Source organism: Zonotrichia leucophrys, chromosome 4A, assembly GCF_028769735.1.
Source record: "Zonotrichia leucophrys gambelii isolate GWCS_2022_RI chromosome 4A, RI_Zleu_2.0, whole genome shotgun sequence".
NCBI lineage: Eukaryota > Metazoa > Chordata > Aves > Passeriformes > Passerellidae > Zonotrichia > Zonotrichia leucophrys.
This window is the reverse complement of record NC_088174.1, coordinates 10,998,350-11,023,004: the sequence shown is the minus strand read 5'-3', so window position 1 is coordinate 11,023,004 and position 24,655 is coordinate 10,998,350. Positions and strand designations below refer to the sequence as shown.

General features: G+C 40.9%; 1 protein-coding gene across 2 annotated transcripts; it reads left to right on the top strand.

Moving 5' to 3' along the window:
- The first annotated feature begins 1,469 nt into the window (after positions 1-1,469).
- On the top strand, positions 1,470-24,307 carry LONRF3 (LON peptidase N-terminal domain and ring finger 3). 2 transcript variants are annotated; one of them, XM_064712518.1, is made up of 12 exons: positions 1,470-2,174; positions 3,352-3,470; positions 4,023-4,145; positions 6,322-6,477; positions 7,868-8,111; positions 8,759-8,849; positions 11,999-12,113; positions 12,519-12,640; positions 13,335-13,493; positions 14,500-14,662; positions 15,446-15,595; positions 17,044-24,307. In XM_064712518.1, the coding sequence occupies exons 1-12, from the start codon at positions 1,553-1,555 to the stop codon at positions 17,200-17,202; spliced, it is 2,223 nt and encodes a 740-aa protein (XP_064568588.1). In that variant the 5' UTR covers positions 1,470-1,552; the 3' UTR covers positions 17,203-24,307. The 2 variants fall into 2 exon arrangements, with proteins under 2 accessions (XP_064568588.1, XP_064568589.1); XM_064712519.1 differs by lacking the exon at positions 17,044-24,307 and adding an exon at positions 16,335-16,453.
- The last annotated feature ends 348 nt before the right edge of the window (positions 24,308-24,655 follow it).

The window sequence follows — 24,655 nt, the reverse complement described above, 5'->3', positions numbered from 1 at the left end:
AAGATTCAAGAACCCTAGAGACAAGGGCCAAATTTTTGGCAGATGCAAATTGTCCTTATATCACAAGAATCAAAAGACAATTGAAGGGTCTGATGGCTGGCTTCTGTTCCCAGGTACAGATCTGATTTTCTGTATGAGCATAATGTTGCCTACACATGGACACAATCATCACAGAATTAGTGTGTATAATTAAAAGTTAAAATCCAGATTTTAAGCAGCTTTAAACTATTTTGTTTTTAATCTAAGGTAATCTGAATTTTCTTAAGTATCCTCCCTAAGCAAGGTCTTGCAAAACTAAGGTTGCCTCTCCTTCCTTACATCTTTTCTCCTGTCCATCCAAGTTCCACAGGCAGGGCTTGTCCCTTAATACCTGCTTAGCTCATGCAGTCTAAACTGGGGAGTCCAAACACTTCTGCAAGTAAGAAAATGGAAATTAATTCCTTCAACCCCTCTCTTGAGCTTCATGAGGAGGCTGACTATATCAGTAATAGGACATCATCAGAAATTTCAAATTCTGCAGTGGATTTTAAGACAGTGTGAAAAGTGCTCTATATTTTTAGAGCGTAAGTGTATGTATACATAACATGGGCATTTCTGGTAACTGTAAATATGCATAAAGCTGCAAACAAAAAGCATTACACAACTTCTTTTGGAACAGCTTCTTTTCTGTAGTAGCACAGGTGATTTTCTCCCTAGACTACATTTAGCAGAGACAGTTACACAACTAGTGCAACTGTCTCATCTAACAAGAATTGGTGGGAACACGCAGATTGAAACGGTCAACAGAGCTGCTCTTAAATAAAACAAAGATACATCACAAGGCATGTGCTTCTTCTTCGAGAATCTGGCACGGATAGGTAGAGCTGTGCAACATGCCACACTGCAAAACTAAATAAACAGAACAATGTTTTCCTTAGTTGTTCTAAAACCAGGAGTACCTGACATTAAAATAGCTTCACTACTCCGTAGATTCCCTTAAAGAGAATGATTAACTGTGCAGCTACAAAGCTTCGCGATTCCAGCTCTAGCAGGAAACGGCATTCTCGCTTTTCAAAATCACTCCGAGCCGATGTTTCTTTCGCGTTACCGGAGGTACCAAAACACCGGACCCTGGAACGAATTCCGCGTCTCACCGGGGCGCCGGTGCAGCCCAGCGGGTCCAACCCAACTCCGCGCCCGGTGCGCCGGGTGGGCAGCGCTCCGCAGCCCGGGGCCCCAGGCTCTCCGTACGCTCAGACCCCGCCGGGACGGGGTGTCCGAGGGGGCGGAGAGGGGCAGCGAGCCCCGGGCCCGGTTCGGGGCGGCCCCTCCCGGTGCGGGCCGGGCCCGGCGCGTTACAAAACCGCCTGGTTTTGTAACAACCTGCGGGCGCGGCCAATGAGCGCCGCCGCTGCCGTCACGTGCCCGGGTTTATATAAGCGGCGGCGGCGGCGCGGGGCGCTCCCGGCGCGGGGCGGCAGCAGCAGCACCATGGCCCGGCGGGGCCGCGCCGCGCCCGCGCCTCACGGCGTCCCGCGCCGCCCGCCGCGCTAGAGGAGCCGCCGCCGCCGCCATGGGTTCGCACCTGCCGCCGCGCCCCGAGCCCCAGCTGGTGCTGCAGCTGGCGGCCGGCGCTCTGCAGGCGCAGAACTTGGAGGCGCCCGGCGGCGGCCTGGGGCCCGAGTGGCAGGTGCTGCTCGGGCGGGCGGACGCGCTGGCCTTCGGCGGGCGGCTGCACGAGGCGCTGCCGCTGTACCAGCTGGCGTCCCGCCACCAGCAGCTGCGCGCCGAGCAGCTGGAGAAGCTGGTGGAGTGCCTGGCGCAGAGCGTCCGGATCAAAGAGGGACTGCCCGCCGCCGGGCAGCCCGCGGCGCCCCGCGAGTGGGACGTCTTCAGGTGCCGCAAATGCCAGGGCTTCCTCTTCGAGCCCGTTTCCTTGCCTTGCGGACACACGTTCTGCAAAAAGTGCCTGGAGAGGGACCGGGCGCCCGAGCCCCGCTGCGTCCTGTGCAAGGAGGCGGGCGGCGCGGCGGCCGGGCAGCTCCTGCGGGTCAATGTCATCCTCAGCAACCTGCTGACCAAGTGGTTCCCCTGCCAAGTGAAGGCTTCGCAGCTCCGGCACGAAGGGAACCTCCTCTACAAGGAGAAGAAGCTCCAAGCCGCCCTGCAGAAGTACAACGAAGCGGTCAGCCTAGGTAAGGGCTCCCTCTCCCCGGTGCTGGTCCGCGGCTCCGCGTCGGGGCTGGGATAACTTTCCACCGGCCGGGGCTCGCTAGCGGCCTCTCGGCGCCTCTCGTCCCACCGAGCCCCGGGCTCGGCCGGGGATACCCCGGGGTCCCGGAGCGTGCCGCCGGCTCCGCGGGCCGGGTCCTGGGGCCGGTGTCCGGAGGGGAGCCCCAGGGAGGGGTCTCGGCTCTTCGGCCCGCGGTGAAACTGGGTCAGGAGAGCAGCGGTTGCGTAAGCCCGAGCCTGCGGTCCGGCTGGGCTCCCCCCGGCCGGCGCCGTTGTGTAACCGGCGGAGCCGGGGGGAGCGGAGCGCCGCGCCCTGGGCATCCCGCCGCGCCCCGGGAAGGGCTCCGGGCGCGGGGTCCCCGCCGAGCAGCTCCGGGCTCCCCGCGGAGCAGCCGCTCGCAGCCGGGGATGCGTGTCCGGGCCGCGGGCGGGTCCCGCACCCCCGGCCCGCCCGGCCCCGCGCTCCCGCCCCAGCGCCGGGGAGCGCCTGCGGGGCTGCGCAGGGAGAACTTTTGTTGTGGTCCTTTTCATGCAGTTCTTCCCGAGAAAAAGTGACTCACGCTGCAAGTACAAAGTAGTAGTTAAAGGCGAGGTATTATAGGGAAGCGGTTCACTGAAACGAAAATGTTCCCAAGAAAAGTGCCCAGCCTTCCTTCAGCACAGGCTGTGTCCCGAAGCTGCAGTGGGTGTAACTCAATGATCATTGTAACCCTACCTGATTCTTCTTTTCCTGTGTTTTGAGCTCTGGCATGAAAAGACCCTAATTTATCACTTAAAAACTTTGATGCTACCAATTTTGAAACTCCTCCCTACAGTATGACAGCATCCCTCCTGCTGTCTTAAATGTCTCCTGTGTGTCTCTACCAACGATCTGATCTTCAGTCGGTGCTGGTAATTTATTGTGTGAGTGTCTCAGCATTTATTTATGCAATGTTCTCTGCAGTTATATAAGACATAGCTGGCATTTTGTCTGGAGTTGCCCAAAGAGGTTTCCAGATTTAATTTAGTGCATGGATGTTTTGTGGGCTTGTGCAACTTGGAAGCACCAACACGTGTTTAAAAGAAATTAAAAATTAAGGAATAAAGCTTATGTAACTAATTTCTTTTTACCTAATCAACCACTTTTTCTATTTCCTACAGCTCCAAATGACCACTTACTATATAGCAACCGGTCCCAGATTAACTCCACTTTGAAAGCTTGTGAAGATGCGTTGCACGACGCAGAAACAGCGTGCAGGCTCCAGCCATACTGGTTGAAAGTAAGTTCTGACTCCAGTTTTACTTTCTTTAAGCCTTGATTGTGCCCTGATAGAAAACAGTTGGAATGGTCAGACAGTGGAATCTGAGGGAGGCTTTAAGTCCTGTAACTTCTTGGACTCCTGCAATTTACAGACATTTAACCATTATTGAGCTTCCTGGGGTGAAGAAAGACAGTGCTAGTCCTGGAGAATGAGCCATGGCTATTTTCCTTGACTTGGATAAATATCAATTTTGTGAACTCTCTAAAAATTGAATGCTAAGGACAAAATTGCTGTTTTAGAAGATGGATGTAGGGGAGGTAGATGTTTCCAATATCAGTTGAGCTCAGGTGCTGTGAAAATCATATTTGCTTGAGTGAGAGAATATCCTGTTTATGCTTGACTGTTGTGTTTAGAATCCCAAGAACTGGTGGTGTCTAGGTGTAAGACACAGTTATAGTGATTTTTCCTGGCTAACTTTTCTTTCTTCAGAAAGATCTTTTGTACTTTCACTGTGGTTTTATTGTATATTCTCTGGACAAAAGCTGCAGCTGTGGATGTGTTTCCTTGCAGGGTCACCTAAGGAAAGGACAAGCATTAGCTAATCTGGGGAAAACAGAAGAAGCTTTAAGGGAGTTTCTATTCTGCCTTGCTCTAGATACTGGGAACAAGACAGCCAAGTCTGAGGCACAAAAGGTGAGTTCCCTAAATCATCTGGATCTGCACAATTGTTTTCAGGAGCCTCTCATAAAGGAGGATACAATTTTTTTCTTTTCCCCTCTTTCATTACTGCAGAGAGCTGGATGGAGATACAAATCCAGACTGTTGTTCACATTTGAGTCATGTATTGCTGATCTGAAGATAGGAAGGTAGCAAGAAAATATAATCAGCAGCCATTCAGTGGAAACAGTTACAGTGCTAGCATCAAAAAATTTGAAGGAAAACTGAATTGTTAATAATTGCCACCCACAGACTATTGTGATTCTCAAATTTCTAATTGATTCTTATCCTGGCAATCTATTCCCAAAGCTGGAGTGCAGAAGAGGGGGAGTTGCTATTGAATGATGTATCAGGCCAGTGACTGGCAGAGCACAACACGCAGCACTCATCAAACTCCACTTGGGAGCAGCAGCTTTCTTGCTACTGCCAGTCATGCTGCCCCGTGTCAGTGTGCAGGAGGTGTGGAAGAGGAAGCAGTCAACAAAGGAAGAGCAGTTTTAAAATAATTTTTTAGGGCTAATAATTAATGCTAAATAAGCAAAAAAATTGATCTGCAGTGAGGCTTTTTTCAGATGCAATTTACAATGTGTGGGAATTCTTATATGACTTTTTTGAATACTGCTGTTTTGCCCACCCCTCAAATCTCTGGTATCCTGTAAATCAGTATTTTGACATTTGATAATTTTTTGCGGTTGTTTTTGTCATAGTTAAAGGGCTCAGTGTTGCAATGATTACTTATGGCAATAAGAATATAATAGTTTTATTTTCCTTCATGACAGTGTATTTATGCCATTCTCAATCCCTGGTGGGATGGGAACATTAGGGTTTCTATGTTCTGTAGCACATCAGGCTTTCTAAGCACAGTAGAATTCTTACAGTAAAACTCTATTCACAGAGGTAACAGAGTATAACCTGAATGGTTGTAGTGAAATCAAATTTCTCTCTCATTTTATATATGGTTGAGATTTCAGCCTCTAAGGGTTTTTTTGTCACTGATGTTTGAGGGTTTTGTTTGCTTTTTTCCCCAGTGGCTTCCATGCAGTCTTTCATTGTCATTATGTCATGATTTGTGCTCACAGTCATGCTGGAAGACTTTCTGTGCACTAGAGCAAAAAGACCAGAAACAAACAGATATGTTTCTAAATTCTGACTCCAAATAGCCGTTTCCAAGACATTTAATTTCTGAGCAGTGGGGCTCTGGGAAAAACTAGGCTTCTTATGACTGAAAGAATTACTTGTGCACTCATCAGACACAGAGTTCATCCATGATGCAATATTTTACTGGGTCATTTCCAAGGCTGGTCACATAACAGTGACATACTACATTTTACCAAATTCTTTGGGTGCAGTTGTGATGTTCTGCCTGTATTAACTGTCTGCCTGTGTTAGCTTGGACATAGTGTGATCCTGTGAAATCCTTTTTGGCTTTAAATAGAAATCTCAGCTGTCATGTGGCTTCCTCAGGCATCAGCAGGATCACCTCAGTAGTATGTTGAAATTAGTTTTTGAAGTGTGAATCTTCTATTCATGTCTGTTTCTTTCCTTAAATATTCATCTGATAATCTATGCCTTACAAGAGGCTTCAAGCTGCTACTTGAAATAGATTCACTTATTTTCTTATAGAAAAATGAAAAAATGGCATTTTTCTACTGCCTACCTTTTTTGTATTCTCACATAAGTGAATTAAAAATAGCTACAGTTTACAATATCAGACACATTTACCCAACTGATCTTGGATTAAGCCTGTGAGATGAGTGCTTTCTGTACTAGTAAACTCCACTGAAAGATGATGTGCAGCAAAAAAAAGAAAACAAACCAAAACAACGACCCAAAAACATTCAAGAAAGATGTCAGCAATTTCTGGTGAGCCCTGAACTGCAGGACAAAGAGTACAAAGGCATGTGTGTGTCACATCACAGAGAATGGTTAATGACTCTGTGGGCTTGTTTAACTCTGAAAATGTTTCTTGCTGTCTGTTTGGCCTGTACTGCATTAGCTCTTGCACTTTTTGTTCCTACCCTCCTTTAAAGGGCTCTTTAAATGGTTTTAACAAAATCCTGGATGCTTCTTTCAGCTGTTCCCTTACTTGCTTTTTCATTTAGAGGTTGCAAGGAAGGAACTAAGCAGTGAAGTGTTCTGTTTTATATCACAGCTTCTACTTAGTTTGTTTTCACTGATCCCGGGAAATGCTCAGGAACACTTACCCGATATCCTGCAGCTGTTGTCACATCACTCTAGATTAAAGGGGAATCTCCTAAATTCAGTGGGATCTGGAGGCACCAGCCATAACCTACAAAGGTTGCTCAAGGTAAAGATCAAGTCTGATGTGTGGTTCTTAATTTGTTGTGTGTTTTGTGTTCACATTGGGAAGCCTTCTCTCCTTTATGCCTCTGGGAGATAGGAGGATACATTTTCTCAAATTTTTACTGAATTTCAGAACCTACAAAACAGTGTTAACTTACTGAAGTCTCCTTATTTGACTTTTTTTCTTTAACGGAAGTCCTCTGTTCTGATAAATTTTATATCAGAATTGAGTGGGTTCTACTCCTGTAATTGTCTTTGTCTTCCAAGTAGTTGGTAGTGGAAAGGGGCCTCTGTAGATTGGATTTAGATAGTCTCAAATGCTGTGAAATGCTAAAATCTAGAGCTTCAACTTGAAATGCTAAAATCTAGAGCTTCAACTTGAGCTATATCTGGTGTGCCAGTAATGAAGTCGTTCTATACTCTGTACAATACTTACAGGTTGTTGTAGAGCCACATAAGATATGTGAGCTACTTCATAACTTTGGTTTTGCAGCTGTAGTTGTGTAAAGGTCTGCAGAAGTTTACATTCATAGGTTTGTAAGGATCACTTCTGCTTCACTGAGACCTGAACTTTGGGATGGGGTTTGCATATATTGTATATTCAGGAGAAAACTTGGCTAGTCCTTACAGATGGAGGTGGAGGTTTTAGCTGCCTTGTTGAGACTGATAAGAAACAATCAGTGACACTGCCCCATGGAAAGGCTGTTAGGATATTCTGCCAAGAAACCCTTTTGCATGACTTCCACAAAGCCATTCAGGGGACAGTTCACTCATCTTCCTGCATGTCTCACATCACAATCCAGTGTCTGGTTTGGGTCCATCCAGGGAAGTGATGTTACAAAGCTGACAGGTGATGTCAGTGCAGGGGCTGCTCACAGGATGTCCTGTGGCCATGGCAGATAAACCCTGAATGGTTTATCCTCTGAGAAAGGAATCTGCCTTGCAAGAGGAAGCTCTGGGCATTTTCTCTCTAATAAATTTTGTGTGTTTTTACTGCTTCCTTAAAATGATCTGAATTGTTTTGATCTGTTGGTTGATACCATCACCATGATGTAAACAATATGCATTTTCCCATAGGTTCAGTGATAACAATATATTTAACATGAGATTTAGCCACCTTTCTGACTGAATCCAGTTTCACAACCTTTGAGATTTAAAGCCACACAAAAGGGCTGAAAACCCTCAATGGTGGGGAGGGGAAATCAAGTTTGTTGGTTGCTTGCTTTTTGGGGTTTAATTTTTTAAAATTAGTATTAGCAGTTCTCAAACTCTTGCTTCTTGACCCACAAAGTCCTTCTTGGTGATCTATAATATTAAAGATTTTTGACAGGTTGAGTTTTCTCCCTACCAAGTTGTTGGAAAATTGGTCTAATGTCAGTCCTGTCTTCACACAGGTCAATGTGGAACAGAAAAAGGGTTTTTCCATTCAAGAGGAACCAAATGTAACTACTTCTGGTAGTTTGAGGAAACCTATACAAATTACAGAGAGCAAAAAGGACTGCTCAGAGGAGGAGAATAAATTCACCTCCATGCCAGAGTCTACTTTTCTCCTCTCTGAGAAATGCAGCCTCCTGAAAAGGAAGTGCTGCTCAGAGGAGATGAGAAATGCTGAGGTGCCCTGCAAGCTGATGAAGAAAGGTATGTTTAATTACAGAACAAGTTCCATGGCAGGCCATCCATGGAAACTTTTCTTCTGTAAGATTCAGACAAAGAGGGACCAAATTCCACTTTGCCTTTTATATTTTCTCTTTTGTCTAATCAAGGGATGCATGTTGTGGAAGCTTTACTGTGTGCAGAGAGAAAAAAAGTAAATAGGGGCAAAGAAAGTTGGGTCATGTGCTTTTCTCAGCAGAGCTCTGAATCTTTTAAAGAACATCAGTGTTGCACATGTTCTTAGCACTTTCTGTAATAATTCTAAAAGTTTAAAAGTACAAACTATTTGTTCTTGGTATCTGGCCTTGTTTTCATGCTGTGCAATGTATTTACAATGGTATAGGAGAAGAACTTGTCTCACTTTAGACTTTCAGCACTAACAAAGTATTTGGACTTTGCCAATGCAAGGCCAGATTGATCCGTCTGTTAGTGGCTATAATGTGACCAAAATTAAGGGGAGATGTGCTGATTTGTGCCAAGGCTTTTGAATTTGAAGCTTTGATTAGAAATTACTGTGATGATGCTTCATGGTTCAATAAGTTGCAAATATCAGATGCTGGTGTAAATACATGAGATGGCATTGTGCTTGCATGGTTCTGTTCAACTGCTTTTTTTTTTTTTCTTATTGATAGACATAGTTGATATTAGGGAAAATAGTACTGGACAACATATTCCATTTGAAGTTGTGGATCCATCAGATTTGGACTGCTCCCTGTGTATGAGGTGTGTTCTTTTCTCACAGATATCTTTAGCTTTCCAGCTGTATCTTCCTCCCTTTTATGACCTAGAGATTTTCTAGCTTGCTTGGTACTTATTTTTGCCTGTGACATGAAATTAGCTTTGGCTGTGATTTTCACTCCAGTGATGCATTTCTAGACCTTTGGTTCTGAGCACTGTTGATGAATGGGCACTCTTTGATCTTCTCTGGGCTGGTGATTGCTTTGGAAAGGGCACACAGTCACGTGGGGGTTCAGCATGTTAGAGAAGGTGTCTGAAAGATTTGCTCTCACCACTGACACAGTGCGCAAACCCACAGTTGTCACCTGGGAATTTGTGGAGCTGTTTGTCAGAAAAGCATAAAATACCTAAAGAGACCACATCCAGTGAATATTCTGAGTTTGCATGTGAAATACTGGGTTGTTGCTATTGCCATAGGAGGATCTTGTGAGTAAGCAAAAGTGTGCTTTAACTCTTGCTTTAGGGATGTGTTCCTCGCTTTACTGAGGCAGTCACTCCATTTGCTTGAAGATTTCTTCTTCCAGTAAAGAAAATTGTTGTTAATAGAACAGCAGTTATTCTTGGGAACAGCAATGGCTTAGTAAATCAAGTAGGAGTTGTCAACTGCACCTATTTTACTACTTGTTTTGTACAAAACATTTTCACTTTGGCAAATACATTATGTGGAGGGGGTTTAGTGCCTTAGAAATATTGGGAAGGTGTTTCACTTGCTGCAGTGGGTGTTGCTTAAGTTGTTTGGTTTTTTTAATTACCCACCTTTATGTATAATTCATGCTGGGGTTGGTTTTGCACAATATTTTAAAATTCTTAAATAGCAAATAGCCTCTTTAGGGATTTACTTCTGAAGGCTTGTGTTTTGAGAAATTTGGATTTTGTTGTTTATATGCAGAGGAGGAGGCTTCAATTTGTTTCAGACAAACTGAAAGCTTTGAGGGCCAACTGCTGTATTGTCTGATTTGCTTCTGCTTGCAATAAATCAGATCTGCCCCCTCTCCCTCTGCCTGTCTACAGCTGAAATATGTTCCAAAAGTTTGTGCAGCTGTCAAAACACTCAATAGTGCAAAGAGCAAAACTTTCCTCTAACAGGAAGCCACACAATTAGTCTTAGATGGTTTGGTGATTCTGCTTGTTTATCATCGTGTCCACAAACCATTTTTCAGATGTTTTAAATAAAATTAATTAATCCTACTTTCTCATCCTCTATGTTAAATCAGAAACAGCCAGACTGCAATGCATTTGTAAAAGAATTAACCCAGGGATTACTGTTTCCCTTATAGAATAGAGGATGTATAGGTGCTGTGCCTGGAATTTTAGTGCCAAATGCAGACTTTGCCTTCAGAAGGATGTTGGCTTTGTAACATCACTGCACAAGGAGGGCTTGTGCTCAGGAAAGCTCTCCTCAGATCTTCCTGGTTATTTATGCAGACCCATTGTAATTACTTCCTGCCATGTTCTTCAGAAGCCTTTTGGGGTTTTGGTTCCTGAGTGCTTTGGTCTAATTACCCAGTAACCTACTGACCTGCTCACAATTAACTGCAGGAGCTGTTATTAACCTGTTTGTCTGATGGAGTGGCAAAAATGTTATTGATCTACCTTTGCTCCAGCAGCAAGCAGAAAATACAAAGTACTCAAAGCAAGGAACTAATGAGAAAAGGAGTGTTCTTCCACAGCATCTTAGTTTCTGTGTTGCAGTAGCTCAAAATAATGTCATGGCAAGTCTTGGTGTGTAGTATTTCTTTCTGCAAGTCATGGAGCTTGTCCTGGTCCTCTTAGAGTTGTTAGGAAAAGCTGCTGCTGGTTTTTGTGAGAGCTCAGGAATCTTAAGAGGAGTATTTTGTCTTTATGCTGTGTTTCAGATGAAGTCAGTCCCTACCAAATAATTACATATGCAATGCAGTGCTTACTGGAACACGGGGTAGAATTCAGTGTTTCACATGGTTTAAGTGAGGTTTCTGCTCATGAAACAGTTAACAAGTGCTTTCAATTACACCATCAAATTGCAATAAGATAGGTGTGGCATTTTAGATACTATTTCATATGTTCCATTGCTTAAATGTCAGTGTTTTTAGTAACTAATGACATTTAATGAGCTCTCTATAGCAGTCTTGTTAAAAGCCAATTGCATTCTTAAATACACTCATCTTGTCAAAGATGCTAATAAATGTGGGTTTACTTATTTTAATTTACACATGTTTAACAGAACATAGTGTACTGTTTTGATAAACTAATACTTTTAAGAAAAACTATTAATTCACTTAAATTATAATGAGACTAGTATTTAAGACCTTAAAATGTTCAGACAGTATGTTATAAAATACAGTACATTCCAGACAATTTAGTTTCTAGATTTGAATTGTTTCTATTTTTAAAAAAACTTCTGTGTTATTTACATCTCCTTAAGGTCTTTATTGACAAGGAAATATGACTTTGCAGTATTGCATAATCATAATAAGGAAAAAATCTTTACATGAAATGAAGTGTCATAGAGGTGCTTGAAATGGGTAAAGAATAGGTACCATGATAATTTGAATAACTGGACTTATTTTATCAGGAAGAATATTTAAATATATATGAACCTTCTGTCACTCATTTTCCAGAAAAGCATCCCTTGAAGGTTAAAAACTCTATTAAAAAAAATACCCATTAGAGCTGGCAATAATAGACTCATGCCAAGTCCCAGTTTATTGTAATTACTCTTGTGGGCTATTACTGCAAGTAGGTATTTTGTTCTTAGCTCCACACATACAAGTAATCACAAAATTTCATTAATAGTTGTGGAAGTATTGCTCAATTTCATTAGTGAAGTCAGATGGTCCAACTTCTGGGTCTGTTTATTGCTCACACAGAGGAAAATTAAATGCTGGCTTGTTGGAAGTTCATGATAATATTGTCCCTCACATTCACTGAAGTCAGAGCTCATGGGCTGCCTTTCATGTTGGATGGCAATAACAAAGTCTGTAGGCTGAATAAATACAAAAGTTGGTTGAAGAAATTAAAAGCAAGAAGAGACTTTGTCCCTGTAGTAGTCAGTAGTTAAGTTAGTGAATAAATTCAGCTTTTTTTGGTAGCAACTTTTTTCTTTTACTTTAGTACACGATATTGTTGTCTTTTTGCTCTTGGATTTTCCAATCCAGGCTCTTCTATGAACCTGTCACTACACCTTGTGGACACACCTTCTGTCTCAAATGTCTGGAGAGATGCCTGGATCACAACCCAAAATGTCCCCTGTGCAAGGAAGGGCTCTCAGAGGTAACACTCGGATTTTTTCAGCATAAGTTCAAGTGATAGGAACCACTTCACCTTCAGACAGCCTTGATATTTCCCAACACAAAAGAAATCTTGCATAACTCAGGAAGAATGTGAATTTTAAAATGCTCTTGTGAGTTGCCATACATGGTTAGTCTCTATTCAAACCTTAGGACCAGGCCTGTAGTTGAAAAATTTGTAGGTGATTTTTGCTTTCCAGATTTCTGAAGTGAATGTCTGTAACACAGGGAATAGTTAAAAAAAATCAACTCTTCAGTGGCAAGTTTGACAGATGATAGACTCACAGACATCAGAAAATGGAGGTGTAATGGGTGATGTCCTTTGCACAGGCACCATGCTCTGTGAAGTGCTGGATGTTCTAACTGCTTGTGTGTGTTCTTACTGCAGTGCTTGGCTATGAGGAAATATTGTAAAACAGTGCTAATGGAGGAGCTAATAGCCAGATATCTTCCAGAAGAACTCACTGAAAGGAGAAAGATTTATGAAGAGGAAATAGCAGAGCTTTCCAAGTACGTAATCCATTTATGTAAAATCCCATCTCTGATTCTGCTGCTGTTGGCTGGGAGTGGCTCTGGCTGCTGTGGGGCATGAGCTGAGATGCTGATGGAGCTTCTTTCTGTGTGCCATGTGATTTCAGAGAACAGGGTCCAGGGGAAACTGTGCTTGAGTGAGCATAAAAACTAGACACTGTGCTAAAGAATAAAGAGAAGTAAAAGAAAGAGAATAAAGAGAAGTAGAAGTCTCTTTATAAACAAAGTACCAAGCAATGTGTCTGCTTTCAGTGGACCTCTATGAAAGGCACAGAGTGAGAAGCAGTCTGACAGGATGGGGTTTGGAATATACTGGATAGGGAAGAAATGGGATTAAGGGAAATAAAATAAATAAAAGCAATACTAGAGATCCAATAATGCTTTCACAAGCAAGCCCAGAAAGCTTAATGAAAAAATTATCTGTTATTAAGTGGTATATAGTTTTCTAGAGTATTTAGTCAGTTAAAGGGAAAATAATTTTAGCTTTTACCATTCCATTAAGAATTAAATTAAGCTTTTACCAATAATTTTATCTTTGTTTATTCCATTAAGAATTCTGTTCTAAAGATGCTATAATTTCTATTTAAATATGTCATAATCTTAAAGAATATGAGGCTTATGTGTCAGTAGTTTGGTAAAACGGCATACCTGATTTTTCCTTTCCTTCTTACAGCCTAAATAAGAATGTTCCCATATTTGTGTGCACCATGGCCTATCCCACAGTGCCCTGTCCTTTGCACATCTTCGAGCCCTGCTACCGGCTGATGATCCGCAGGTGCATGGAGACGGGCACCAGGCAGTTTGGGATGTGCATCAGCGACCCTGTCAAGGGGTGAGTGAACAGCCTGGACCATCTGAGGCACCCTCTCAGTCTGGAGCCAGTGGAGAGGTGCAGAAAGGTCCATGGCTGTAATATCTGGGGTAGCTTTCCAGTAGAGAAATTTTCTTCCTAATCATGCAGGTTGAGGAGACAGAAGTGTTTCTCTTGAGGACTTGGATTCTGACTAATAGGATAGTCTGTTCTCTCAAAACACTCAGAACTGAATGTGTGTCACATGTGACTGAGCTGCAGATCTTCTGTAGTACATGAAAAAAAGTGTATTTTTCTCCTGCTTTTAAATCTGCTGACTGTTTTGGCAAAGGAAATCAAAATGGCAGCAAGGTGTGCTCTTGGGCTAAATTTCCTTAAATTATAGGATATGTTTTTATATCCTTTATGTATTTATAGTGGAGGCTGTAGAGGTGTAACAGGACCTTCATAAGGACTGGCTGAGCATTTACATTGAGCCATTTACAGTCAGTCTTAGGTAATTAGACTTCAATGTTTGACTCTCTATTTACCTTTCCTTCCTTCTTTTTATGCTGTAAACTTACTGGGTATGTATACTCTGTGAAAAGTATGATTTGCAGAAAATACCCACCTGCAAAGTAAAATATGCTGAAATTGTGCAAAAACTTTTTTCTTCATAGATTTCCTTGTCCTTCCATAATGGTAATATTCTGAATTGCACTTGTCCTTCTCTACAAACTGACTGAACATATTAGGATTATGAAGAAAGTTTGCTTCTGATCTGTATATCTTTCTGTTTCATAAGATGTTTCCTGTATTCCAAAACATCCAGCTAGCATTAATCAGATTAGACAGTCTGAATCTTCCTGATAGTTTTGCAAACAATTGTGGAATAATTTGAACTAGAGCAGGTCAGTGCTATGAACAATAGAAATGAGCTGACATTGGTAAATACCTTTGTGGCAGGGACTGGCTGCATGGCAGCTCTGTGGAACTCAGGGTGGAGAGAATAAGATTTGTTTACTTGCTTTTGTTCTGATTTCAATAGGTTTGCAGATTATGGCTGCATTCTGGAGATAAGAAATGTTGAATTCTTTGCTGATGGTCGCTCTGTTGTAGACAGCATTGGCAAGAGGAGATTTAAGGTGATCCAGCACAGCCAGCGTGATGGATATAATACAGCAGATATTGAGTACATTGAGGATCAAAAGGTAAATTCAGAAATATTTAAACTGTATTACATGTGAAATTCTGAGCATGTATGTTTTTAGGGAGTTCTTTTTTTTGTAGAAGTTTCCAATAAAACAAATTTGTGGTATTTAATAACTGCTCATGGTTAGGGTGGGACACATAATAGCATAAGCATGCACACACACTGCCCAAGTACTGAAGAGTGTTTCCTGGAGGCATTTATCAGAGGAGCAGACTAAGTGTATCCAGAATGAGATCTTACTGCTCTTCTAGACAGAATAACTGCAGTTTATAAGAGGGTGGAGGGGGAGCATTACACTATTTGTATGGAAGCCAATTTAAAAATCCCTATTCAGGTAAGAAGCAGCAGGATTGGGTGCACCATAACCTTCAAAATTGCTTGCATTAATTCATAAGAGCTTTTGGTATGTAATGGGAAGATAAAATGTCTACTCTGAGGTTCTACTGATTGTTTTTTTTTTAAAGCTTTGCACAATCTTTTTTTCTGTTTTTGTGTGCTATTTGTGTAAAGGTTTTTTCATATGAAAATCCAGAAACTGCAAATTCTACAAGTAGATGTTTTTGGTTTAGAATACAGGCAAAGTGAAGAATTTGGTTAGTGGAGGATCATCAGAAGAGGAAACACCAAATGAGCTCTCACTATTTATTCCAGAACTCTTTTGGCATGTTTTTTTTTCTTTTCCTTTCCCTTACCCAACCTTGAAAATCATGAAAATCCTATGCCTTCCTCAACATGCAGCCTGAAGTAACAGTAACCTTCCCCCTGTCATTTCTCATTGCAGGTGCAAGGACAGGAGTATGCTGCATTACTTGTTCTCCATGACTCTGTCTATGATCAGGCCTATACATGGTTTAACTCCCTCAAGCAAGCACTCAAAAGTCGAATTCTCAGTCATTTTGGTCCAATGCCAGCTAAGGATCCTGACCCACAGGTATCCACACTCAGTGGCTTATGTAACTTTCAGGGACAGAAATAGCAGCGATATCCGATAAGCTGGCAAGCATTGTGTTTTAAGATGAAAATATGAATACTCTGCATTTACCCCACATAAGCTGAGCCTCTAAATTTTATTGCCACACACCAGTGGTAAGTACAGTTGCAAAGAAAAAGTTTGTATTTAATGTTGATAACTTTCTGAGACTATTTATCTCACTGCATTAATCCCAGGAGACTGAACTGCCTTTTTTGCCTGCTCTACTTCCCCAGTTAAGTGACTGAGAGTAAATAGGCAACTGGAAACTTTTACTTTTGATAAAGGACTGCAAACAGTGGGGAACTGCAAATGGTGGGGTCCTAAAATAACAGAATATAACAAGGGCTAAATATGAGGTAGTGTCATAAAGTATGGAGAAGGAATCCTAAAGATCTGGGTCAGTAATAACATGGGAAGAAAACAAATTTTTAAAAATCCAGAAGGCCATGCTTATAAATTGTTGCTAGTAATAGAAAATGCATCCTATTTCAACATTCTATTTTTAGGAAAGGTGCCACTTGTTTGTAATGTGTTTCAGGCCAACCGGTAATCACAAGCCATTAGTCAGGCGATGAAATAATCCACTTGTTACATTGCTATCAAAAACTGAATTTTCAGAGTTAAATCCTCAAAACCAGCCCCTTACCAGCTGTATGAATCCTGACTGCTAATTTATTATTTTGCCCCCCGACTGCAGGCAAACCCCAACGGGCCAGCCTGGTGCTGGTGGGTCCTGGCTGTGCTTCCCCTGGAGAACAGAGCCCAGCTGCTCTTCCTGGCCATGCAGTAACTCAGGGGAAAAAAAATAATTTTAAAAAATAGATTTAAAAATAGGTCCACCCTATAAATTGTTGCTAGTAATAGAAAATGCATCCCATTTTAACATAGTGTTTTTAGGAAAGGTGCCACTGGTTTGTAACCTGTTTCAGGCCAAGCCATTAGGCTGGCAATGAAATAACCCACTTGCTGCATTGCTATTGACAACCGCGTTTCAGAGTTAAACCCTCAATACCAGCACCTGACTTCTAATTTCTATTTTTCCCCCTGACTGCAGGCAAACCCCAACGGGCCAGCCTGGTGCTGGTGGGCTGTGCTGCCTCTGGAGAGCAGAGCCCAGCTGCCCTTCCTGGCCAAGCAGTCACTCAGGGAAAAAAAAAAAAAAAATAGATTTAAAAAAAATCCAGAAAGTCCACCCCATCAATTGTTGCTAGTAATAGAAACACATTCTATTTTTTCATACTGTTTCTAGGAAAGGTGCCACTGGTTTGTAACCTGTTTCAGGCCAAGCCATTAGGCTGGCAATGAAATAACCCACTTGCTGCATGGCTATCGACAACCGCGTTTCAGAGTTAAACCCTCAATACCAGCACCTGACTTCTAATTTCTATTTTTCCCCCTGCCTGCAGGCAAACCCCAACGGGCCAGCCTGGTGCTGGTGGGTCCTGGCTGTGCTGCCCCTGGAGAACAGAGCCCAGCTGCCCTTCCTGGCCATGCAGTCGCTGCGGGAGCGCCTGAGCGGCATCCGCCGCGTGCTGACCTTCATGGCGCGCGCCCGGGCGCGGTGACAGCCAGCACCAGAGCTGGGCAGCTCCCACTGCCCCTGTCACTCCAGCTAACTGCAATAATGTCTTACAGATCTGAGTGTGTCAGGATGCTTCAAGCCCTGAGTTTCAAAGAGAATGACTTAAAAAAGAGCAGGGGATGTTTATGGATACTTCAATAGTTTCCATTCGGAACTGAGACGAGTATTCAATCGCTGCACTGCTAAATTCATAACAAATGTGATAGAACAAAAAGTGATCTTGTTTGCCATAAACCTTTTAAAAATCTTAAGGGTTTTTTTTTAATTTATTTTATTTTTTAGTGGATAAAGGATAAACTGTGCAGTTTAATGTGAAGCAGAAATAATAAGGTTGATGCGTTATTTCAGTGAACTGCAAAGTCTTTTATTCAAATGGTTCAGGTTTTATATAGCATTGTGTAAAATAATGTTCACAACTTCTGTTTGATAATTTATTTTTGCACTATGATTTTTTTGTTTCAAAATGTATATTATTTATGTGTTCATTCACTAAAGGAAAGTGAGCTGCTCTATTTATAGTGTTTTTACCCTGTATTTATGACTGGGGACAAAAATGATGATTCTTGCAGTGCACAAGCAACTGCTTTGATAATTTTTCAGTTATTTGTGTTCAAATACTTTGAATGTTTTTCTACTCATCCCCAGTTCTGCTGTAGCTTAAGAATGCCCCCAGAACATCCTGCCTTGAAGTCTTTGATTACACAGATTGTCTGAGTTAATTCAAGCACAGCTGTTGAAGGTTCATCCTATGCTTGTGGCGAGGTTCCTGATACAACCAAACAGTCAAGCACCTGCTTAAGCATGTGTTTATGTGCTTGGGTAAATTCAAGTACTGATGGTTGATGTCAGTGGGAATTGACCATAGTGGTGACAGAAGGATCTAACCCCTAATATTTCACAGAACAGAATAACTTGAAGTTGAATTTATATCTGAACTCTTTCTTGCAAAAATGGACAATGGCTACAAACAACTGCGAAGAAAGAGCTGCAATATTTGGAAAGTGGCTTATTCTAGAGAAAACTGGAAGTACTGGTGTCATTTCATTGTAGGTTAATACATAGATTTATTTTTTTTCATCAACTCCTGTTGCTGTTAAGATGAGTTTTATTTCTTTTAACTGTTTGGTGGGGTTTGGCTTTGGAGTGTGTGTATGGGAGGGGGAGGGGGGAGTTATTTTGAACTGTAGGACTCAGAGGGTAGTTTGTGTCACATAAGAAGGATTATGTTGTAATAAATGCTATTTATTTCACCCCAATCTTCAGGTTTCTGTTAGCTTCAAATCTCTACCCAGCCATTGCTTTTCTCTTAAGAGATTGGGTAGTGTTGCTAATAATAGTTATCTCCCAAGGAAGGCAAGTGAATTTTAGCGTGATTACTTCTAGCTATAAAGCAGGTAAAAATAGGGCAGAAATGAGAACAGGAAATATCTTGGTTTTGATTTTTTTTTTAATCAACAGTTCATATACTTGTTTTGCTGCTTGTATTGCTTACAGTGTACCACTTTCTGAGACTGCTCTTACCTCCATCTGATTTTGACTTTGACTAATTTCAATGTGAGCAAAACTGGGCCTTTATTCTAAGCTACTGTTTTCCCTTTCAGTGGCAAAAACTAGAATGAAGTGAGAATGTTATGGAATGCTATAAATTTCTTTGGGTTTTTTTATGCAGGATAGCACTGCCATTTCATGCCTTTATGAAAAAAAATGCAGTAGGATTTAATGTAACTTTTCTGCATGTTTTTCCATTATCTCATCAGTAATATTTGTTAGTTAAAAGTAGTTTTCATAAAGCTACCTTTGTTCCCCTTTTGTTAAATTCTGTAAAACTTTTTTATAAGGGTACCAAAGAAACAAATGGAAGACAAACATGTTTCACCCTTGTGGTGCACGTGGAATCTGTGTCCTGTTTGCATTGAGCTACTTTAGAAATGCTGTAACTTCCTTCCATACTGCTGGATTGCTGCACTCCCTCCATGAGTGGTATTTGGCATGCTGAAAAATGTATAAAAGCATCTACATCTTCTGAACAGTATCAAGTGATGGTGGCTCACACCTGCTATGGCATTTTGTGTTCATAAGTCAGCAAAGTGATTTCTATTTGTTTGGAAGTGAAGCTGCATTAAATGCAATTCTTCCACAAACCATTACATTTGCAGAACATAAGTGTCTCATGTTGCTCCCACAGGAAAAAAAGCTTCCACTTTTGTTACTCTTATCTGTGAGAAAAGGAGCTTAAATACCTAATTTAAACTGTTTTCTCACTGATGTAATTATTTTTTTATCCTGCACGCTGTGTCTTCTACATACTCATTCTGCCTATTTTGTTGTTTTAGAAAAGATGTCATGGAAAGAATCCTTGATTTTAAAGATGAATATTGTCTTTTCTGTTAGCCTTGAGTAAAGCAGCCAGAATTTCCAAGCAGAGACTTGTGTCCATGCCCTGCATCGTGAGCATGCACACCCAGTGCATTTGTTGCAGCCTGGAAACACCGGACCTACTGCATGTAATGCAAACAGGTGATATGCATGCACAACAAACCAAAATTCCATCTGTACAGGTACAGTAGCATTCTTGCTGGGGCTGCTCTATGGCCACACATCCTAGGTTAATGGCTTAAGTCTGAAAATTCCATCAGAAATGAAAACCAATACTGAGAAAGATTTATGCTAATGAACACAAACCTGTCCAGGAAAAACTGGACAAGGAGTACCCTTAGCCTTCATTGTGTTGAGATGGTAAAATTTCAGTAATGATGCTTAAAATAAAAAAAAATCTAGGTTTGCCACACTACCACTGTTTTTTTCAGTTGCATAAATAAGTACAAGCATGTAAATGCAACATTTATCACAGGCATGAATAAACAGCTGAACAGATTTAAAAATACCTTCAGTTTAATTATAGAAATAGCATTGATCAGATAAAATACTAATTGGGGGAATATTTTATTTAAGCTGCTCACATTTTTCTAGACACCAAACCCAGTTTTATAACCAGTCTTGCTCATCTGCTAAAAACAAAAAACCCAACAAACCAAATCATGATTCAAAGTTCATTTCCTGTGTGGTGTGAGGTATTGATTAATCGTTGTGTGGGCATAGGTAATGCATAGGCTGCCTAGACAGTAGTTCAGTAGTTTTAATAATAAATGATAAAATGGTGTGACAGGTCTTTATGCTAAGTCTTGAGTGACATTGTGGTGTTAGCTGTAGACGTTCTTCTTGCTTTTTTTCTGTCATTACTTTAAGTGCTGCTATCTTCCATGACAATGTAGCAATAAGAGATACCAGCTGTCAGACATGTGGCTCGCCGTCCTTCTGTCCTGCACCACTGCTCACTGACAGAACACCTCAACCATGGATTTATTAATCCAAAGATTGTTTTAATCTTAAAAAAATGTGGATTTGGATGTAGCAGGTCTGTGTTAATCTGTGCTGTAGAGAAAGAGCTTCAAAGAATTCTGGTTTAGAAGGTCTTTTCACAGAATCAGAATCCCAGGTTGGAAGGGACCTGAAGGACCACCTGGTCCAACTTTTCTTGGCAAAAGCATGGTCTAGACAAGATGGTCCAGCAGGCAATCCAGCCATATCTTACAGGTGTCCAGTGTTGGGAAATCCAAAACTTCCCTGGGAAGATTACTCCAATGGCTGATTGATTGTTCTCATTGTGAAAATTTTTCTCTTTAATGATTTCTACTTGGTGCTGAAGTTTTACTGGTGTTTAAATCAATGACAGGAGTTGTATTTAAAGTCAGTGTTTAGGAATGGAGAACATGTTCACAAACACTTGTTTAAAAAAGAAAGTGAAAATTATCTATAGGGGTTTTGTGTATAAAAACCCCATGGACCTATATGCACTTAGGGTAGTGCTCCCCATTTCCCCCAAGTCCTACATCAGATGAACAGGATCCCTCTTTTCAGCCCCTGCTTAGTTCTCATTTAGTTCACAACTGAAACTGTAACTAGTGCAGCATGTAGCTTAGGAGCTGGGCTTTATTTCCAAAGCCCAGCAAATCACTGGAAGTCTTATGGCAATAGCAAAATGGTAGTTTGAGCAAAGTCACTCTCTTGAAACACTTTGCTAAATAAATATTGTCTGAAAGAAGAAAGAAACTAATCTGCTTAGACAGGATTAAAATGGTGGATAATAAAAACCTGAACTATTACATTGACTTACTCATCCAGGTATCATGTGAAGTGCTTACTGATGTTGGATTTTCATAAGGTCTAAAGTAACCCTCACATAGAAGTGCCTGTATTCTGTTATTGCCATTCTTGAGCTTTTTAATAGTCATAGCCATATATTTTATAAATATAAAACATATGCAGCTTTTAATCTTTACATTCAGTTTGCAGAACAAAGGTTTACAGAGCAGAAGTGTAGCAAAAACAATGTTATAGCTTCTATAATTCCCTGATAAGGAGCAGGTGAAGTACAAAAATGAGGAGCAAAAGACTATCTGTGTAAGATGTCTTAATTTGGAACCATATACTTGTCCAATTTAATTCCATCAAGCTATGTGGTTACAAGAGTGCCAGAAATATATCTATCAAGCCATTTTAAATAAAATGTTTTGTGGACTTGTATATTCCATTTGTTTGTAAAACATCCTTTTGTGCACTGTAATGAACTTGAAATGAAACTTAAGTTATACTCTCATATCACTGGACAGAATACTGTTCAGCTACCTCTACATAAGTTTGAAGTAATTTGTTTTTTTCCAGACTTGTTTGCATTGTCATATAAAATATATTTTAAAAATCATAGTCCAAAGAACCTGTATGTGTTTGTAGATGTACTTATAACTATGTTGTACCAACAAAGTCTGTGTGGAGAGTTGTTTCCTAATTAAAATTTTTGTCTTCTTTACTCTTTGGCTTGCATAACAACTACAGAGGCAAACAAATATTATAGGGGAGCTGCTTTTTGCAGGTCTTTTAGGTAAAGGAGCAAAGAACAATTCCTATATCCTGCAGTCATGCAACAAACTTGAAGTCAAGAAGCAAACCATAGAAATTAAGTTGTTCAAACCTCAAATGTTGTAAAAGATGGCAGCGGGTGCTGCTGGTGTTTTGGGGGGTTTTGGGCTTGGTTTTATTTCCCTTCCTCTCTTCCTTTGTTGCTGTGGTAAAGTAAAAAGGATGGGAGCTGAAGAAGGCCTGGCTTACTGCATTACCCTGCACTTCTGTGGGCTTTGGTTCCTCTGCTGCATTACTGTTTGCTTTACAGCTTGCTGTGATTTAAACCTGTGACCAGGAAACCCTTTCATGTACTGTGTGAGGCAGGAGTGCATCCCAGCCACATCTAAGCTGTGTCTGTGTGGTGATGAAAGGACTATTGTCAGTGATGACCACTTCAAAAGTTCCATCAAACTCCACAGAGAAAGCTAAAGAACACCTTTATTTATAAACCTAATACTAAGAGTTTGTTCTACAGAAAATATGAAGATTTAAAATTTTTTTACAAGTTACATATGTATGGGCTGTTTCCTTTGCCTTGTCATTTAATCTAGTTGTAGCATGCTTGTGACTTGCTGCCTAAGCTCCAGCCCCTGCTGGGGGCAGAGGTTGCCTTTCTGGCCTCTTATGTAAGCTTGTTCAGGCTCTGCATCTGCTTTAGAATCCAGGGCACAGGCTAAGGTCTGTGGTGAGCCTACAACTCAATATGTCAAGGTCTCTATTATCTATAACAAAATATATTTGTGTCTGATCAGAGGAAGTTTTGGTTGAAGTGCATTTTCATCAGGAAATAGTAAATAGTCAAAACTGGACCTTTTCTTGGGAATGTGTTGATTTAAACTATTGTTTTTAAGTAATAACTTTAGTTTTAAAATCTTTAAGAGTGGTTATAAAAAAGAGGGGTTTAGATGCAATATGAAACAGAATTTAACCCAAATATAGGATAGCAAAATATTTCCCAACTACTTTCTCACTATGTCCTCGTTTTATAACTGTACCTACACAGATTGATTCAAATGGTATTTGAAATATGCTAAAGTCATCCACACTTACATAATGCTTCATATTAAAATGATCATTAGCAATTTTGGATGATTTCTATCTTGTGAAGCAGTTAAAGGAAAGCCACTGTCTCCAGTCAGCCTTTGCTGCCCAGTTCCCTGACACAGGACCCTGTGCTGACTTTGCTGTGCCATGCTGGGCAAAGGGACATGGGACAGCTCCTGGCTGTCACCTGCCCCAGCTTCAAAATGCCTGTCAGGAACATGTTTTTACTCTAAAAGATGCCACAAAATCCTGGAACTTGTCTTAATGTGCCATGGTTCTCTGTGTGACTGGGTGAAAGGTATAATGGCAACAGTTTTATCTTTAAAAGAGGTGCTGACTTCTTAATTTCAACAATTCTTCAGCCTCTACAGTAGGAGCCATAGATTGGCTGGTCTTTGCTCCATACTACTCACAACCAAGGATAAGGTAAGGAATGCCATCTCTGAGCCTCTTGGCCATATGCACAGATGAAAGAAGACTAGAAACTGCTTTACTAAACTGTTGTAGGGCTAGGATGGGCTTTTAAAGGTTTTCCTGAGTTTCAAACAGGTTTTTATCATCAGTGACTAATATCAAGCTTCTAAAACTTAGACAACAGAAGAACTGGTTACATCATGCTTACTAGACAAGAGTAATGTTCTATTTTATATAAATTGTGTATTGATACCAAAAATTAATATACAGAGGCTACTAGAAAACTGATGGAAAGGACAAGCTTTGCTGTGGAGACCAGCCTTCAGCTGACACATACTAAATACTTTACTTCTCAGGACAGGATGATTTTCAAGTTGCTAAAGCCCAAAAATCACTGGCTGGAAGAATCTATATAATGAAAGTATGCACATGCTGTCAATACCTGTTTTATGCTGGTGTAACATCTTTTGTTTCAGTAGATCTGCTCTTGATTTATAATTCCATATAAATGAAAGTAGAATTAAGCTATTTATGTAAGGGACTTTATATAACTGACTTATGCTGTATTATGTGATGGCAAAAAAACCAAGCACATGTCTCTTTTTTGTTTTCTATGAGCTACAGAAAGATTTTGTGAAAGTAATGCTAGCAATAAACAGTTTTCTCTATGAGACATTAGAAATTCATTCTCATCCACAGGGAGGTTTTATCATGAGTAGAATACAGGGTGATAGATGATACGATAATGTGGAAGGATTTTAGCAAGTCTGCAGACAGTCTAGAAAATGTGAAAGCTGCACATCACAATTTAGACTGCAAATCAGTTCAACAAAGCAATTGTTATTCAGGCTCTTCCTTGGATGAGTCAATGATTTGTACTGTGACTATTAGTACTGAATGTACCATCTAAAATTCATTTTGAAAGATTACTGAAGCATTAATGATTTTAAAATTGGTTCTACAAGTATTTTTTTTATCAATGAGAAGTCCAAACACTATCAAGGCTAAAGAGCATAACA

Bases quoted from the DNA above. Each gene is read 5' to 3' on its own strand.
- LONRF3 (XM_064712518.1), top strand. From the start codon at position 1,553: ATGGGTTCGCACCTGCCGCCGCGCCCCGAGCCCCAGCTGGTGCTGCAG. The intron at 2,175-3,351 runs GTAAGGGCTCCC...TATTTCCTACAG, and splicing joins CAACGAAGCGGTCAGCCTAG to CTCCAAATGACCACTTACTA. The intron at 6,478-7,867 runs GTAAAGATCAAG...GTCTTCACACAG, and splicing joins ACCTACAAAGGTTGCTCAAG to GTCAATGTGGAACAGAAAAA.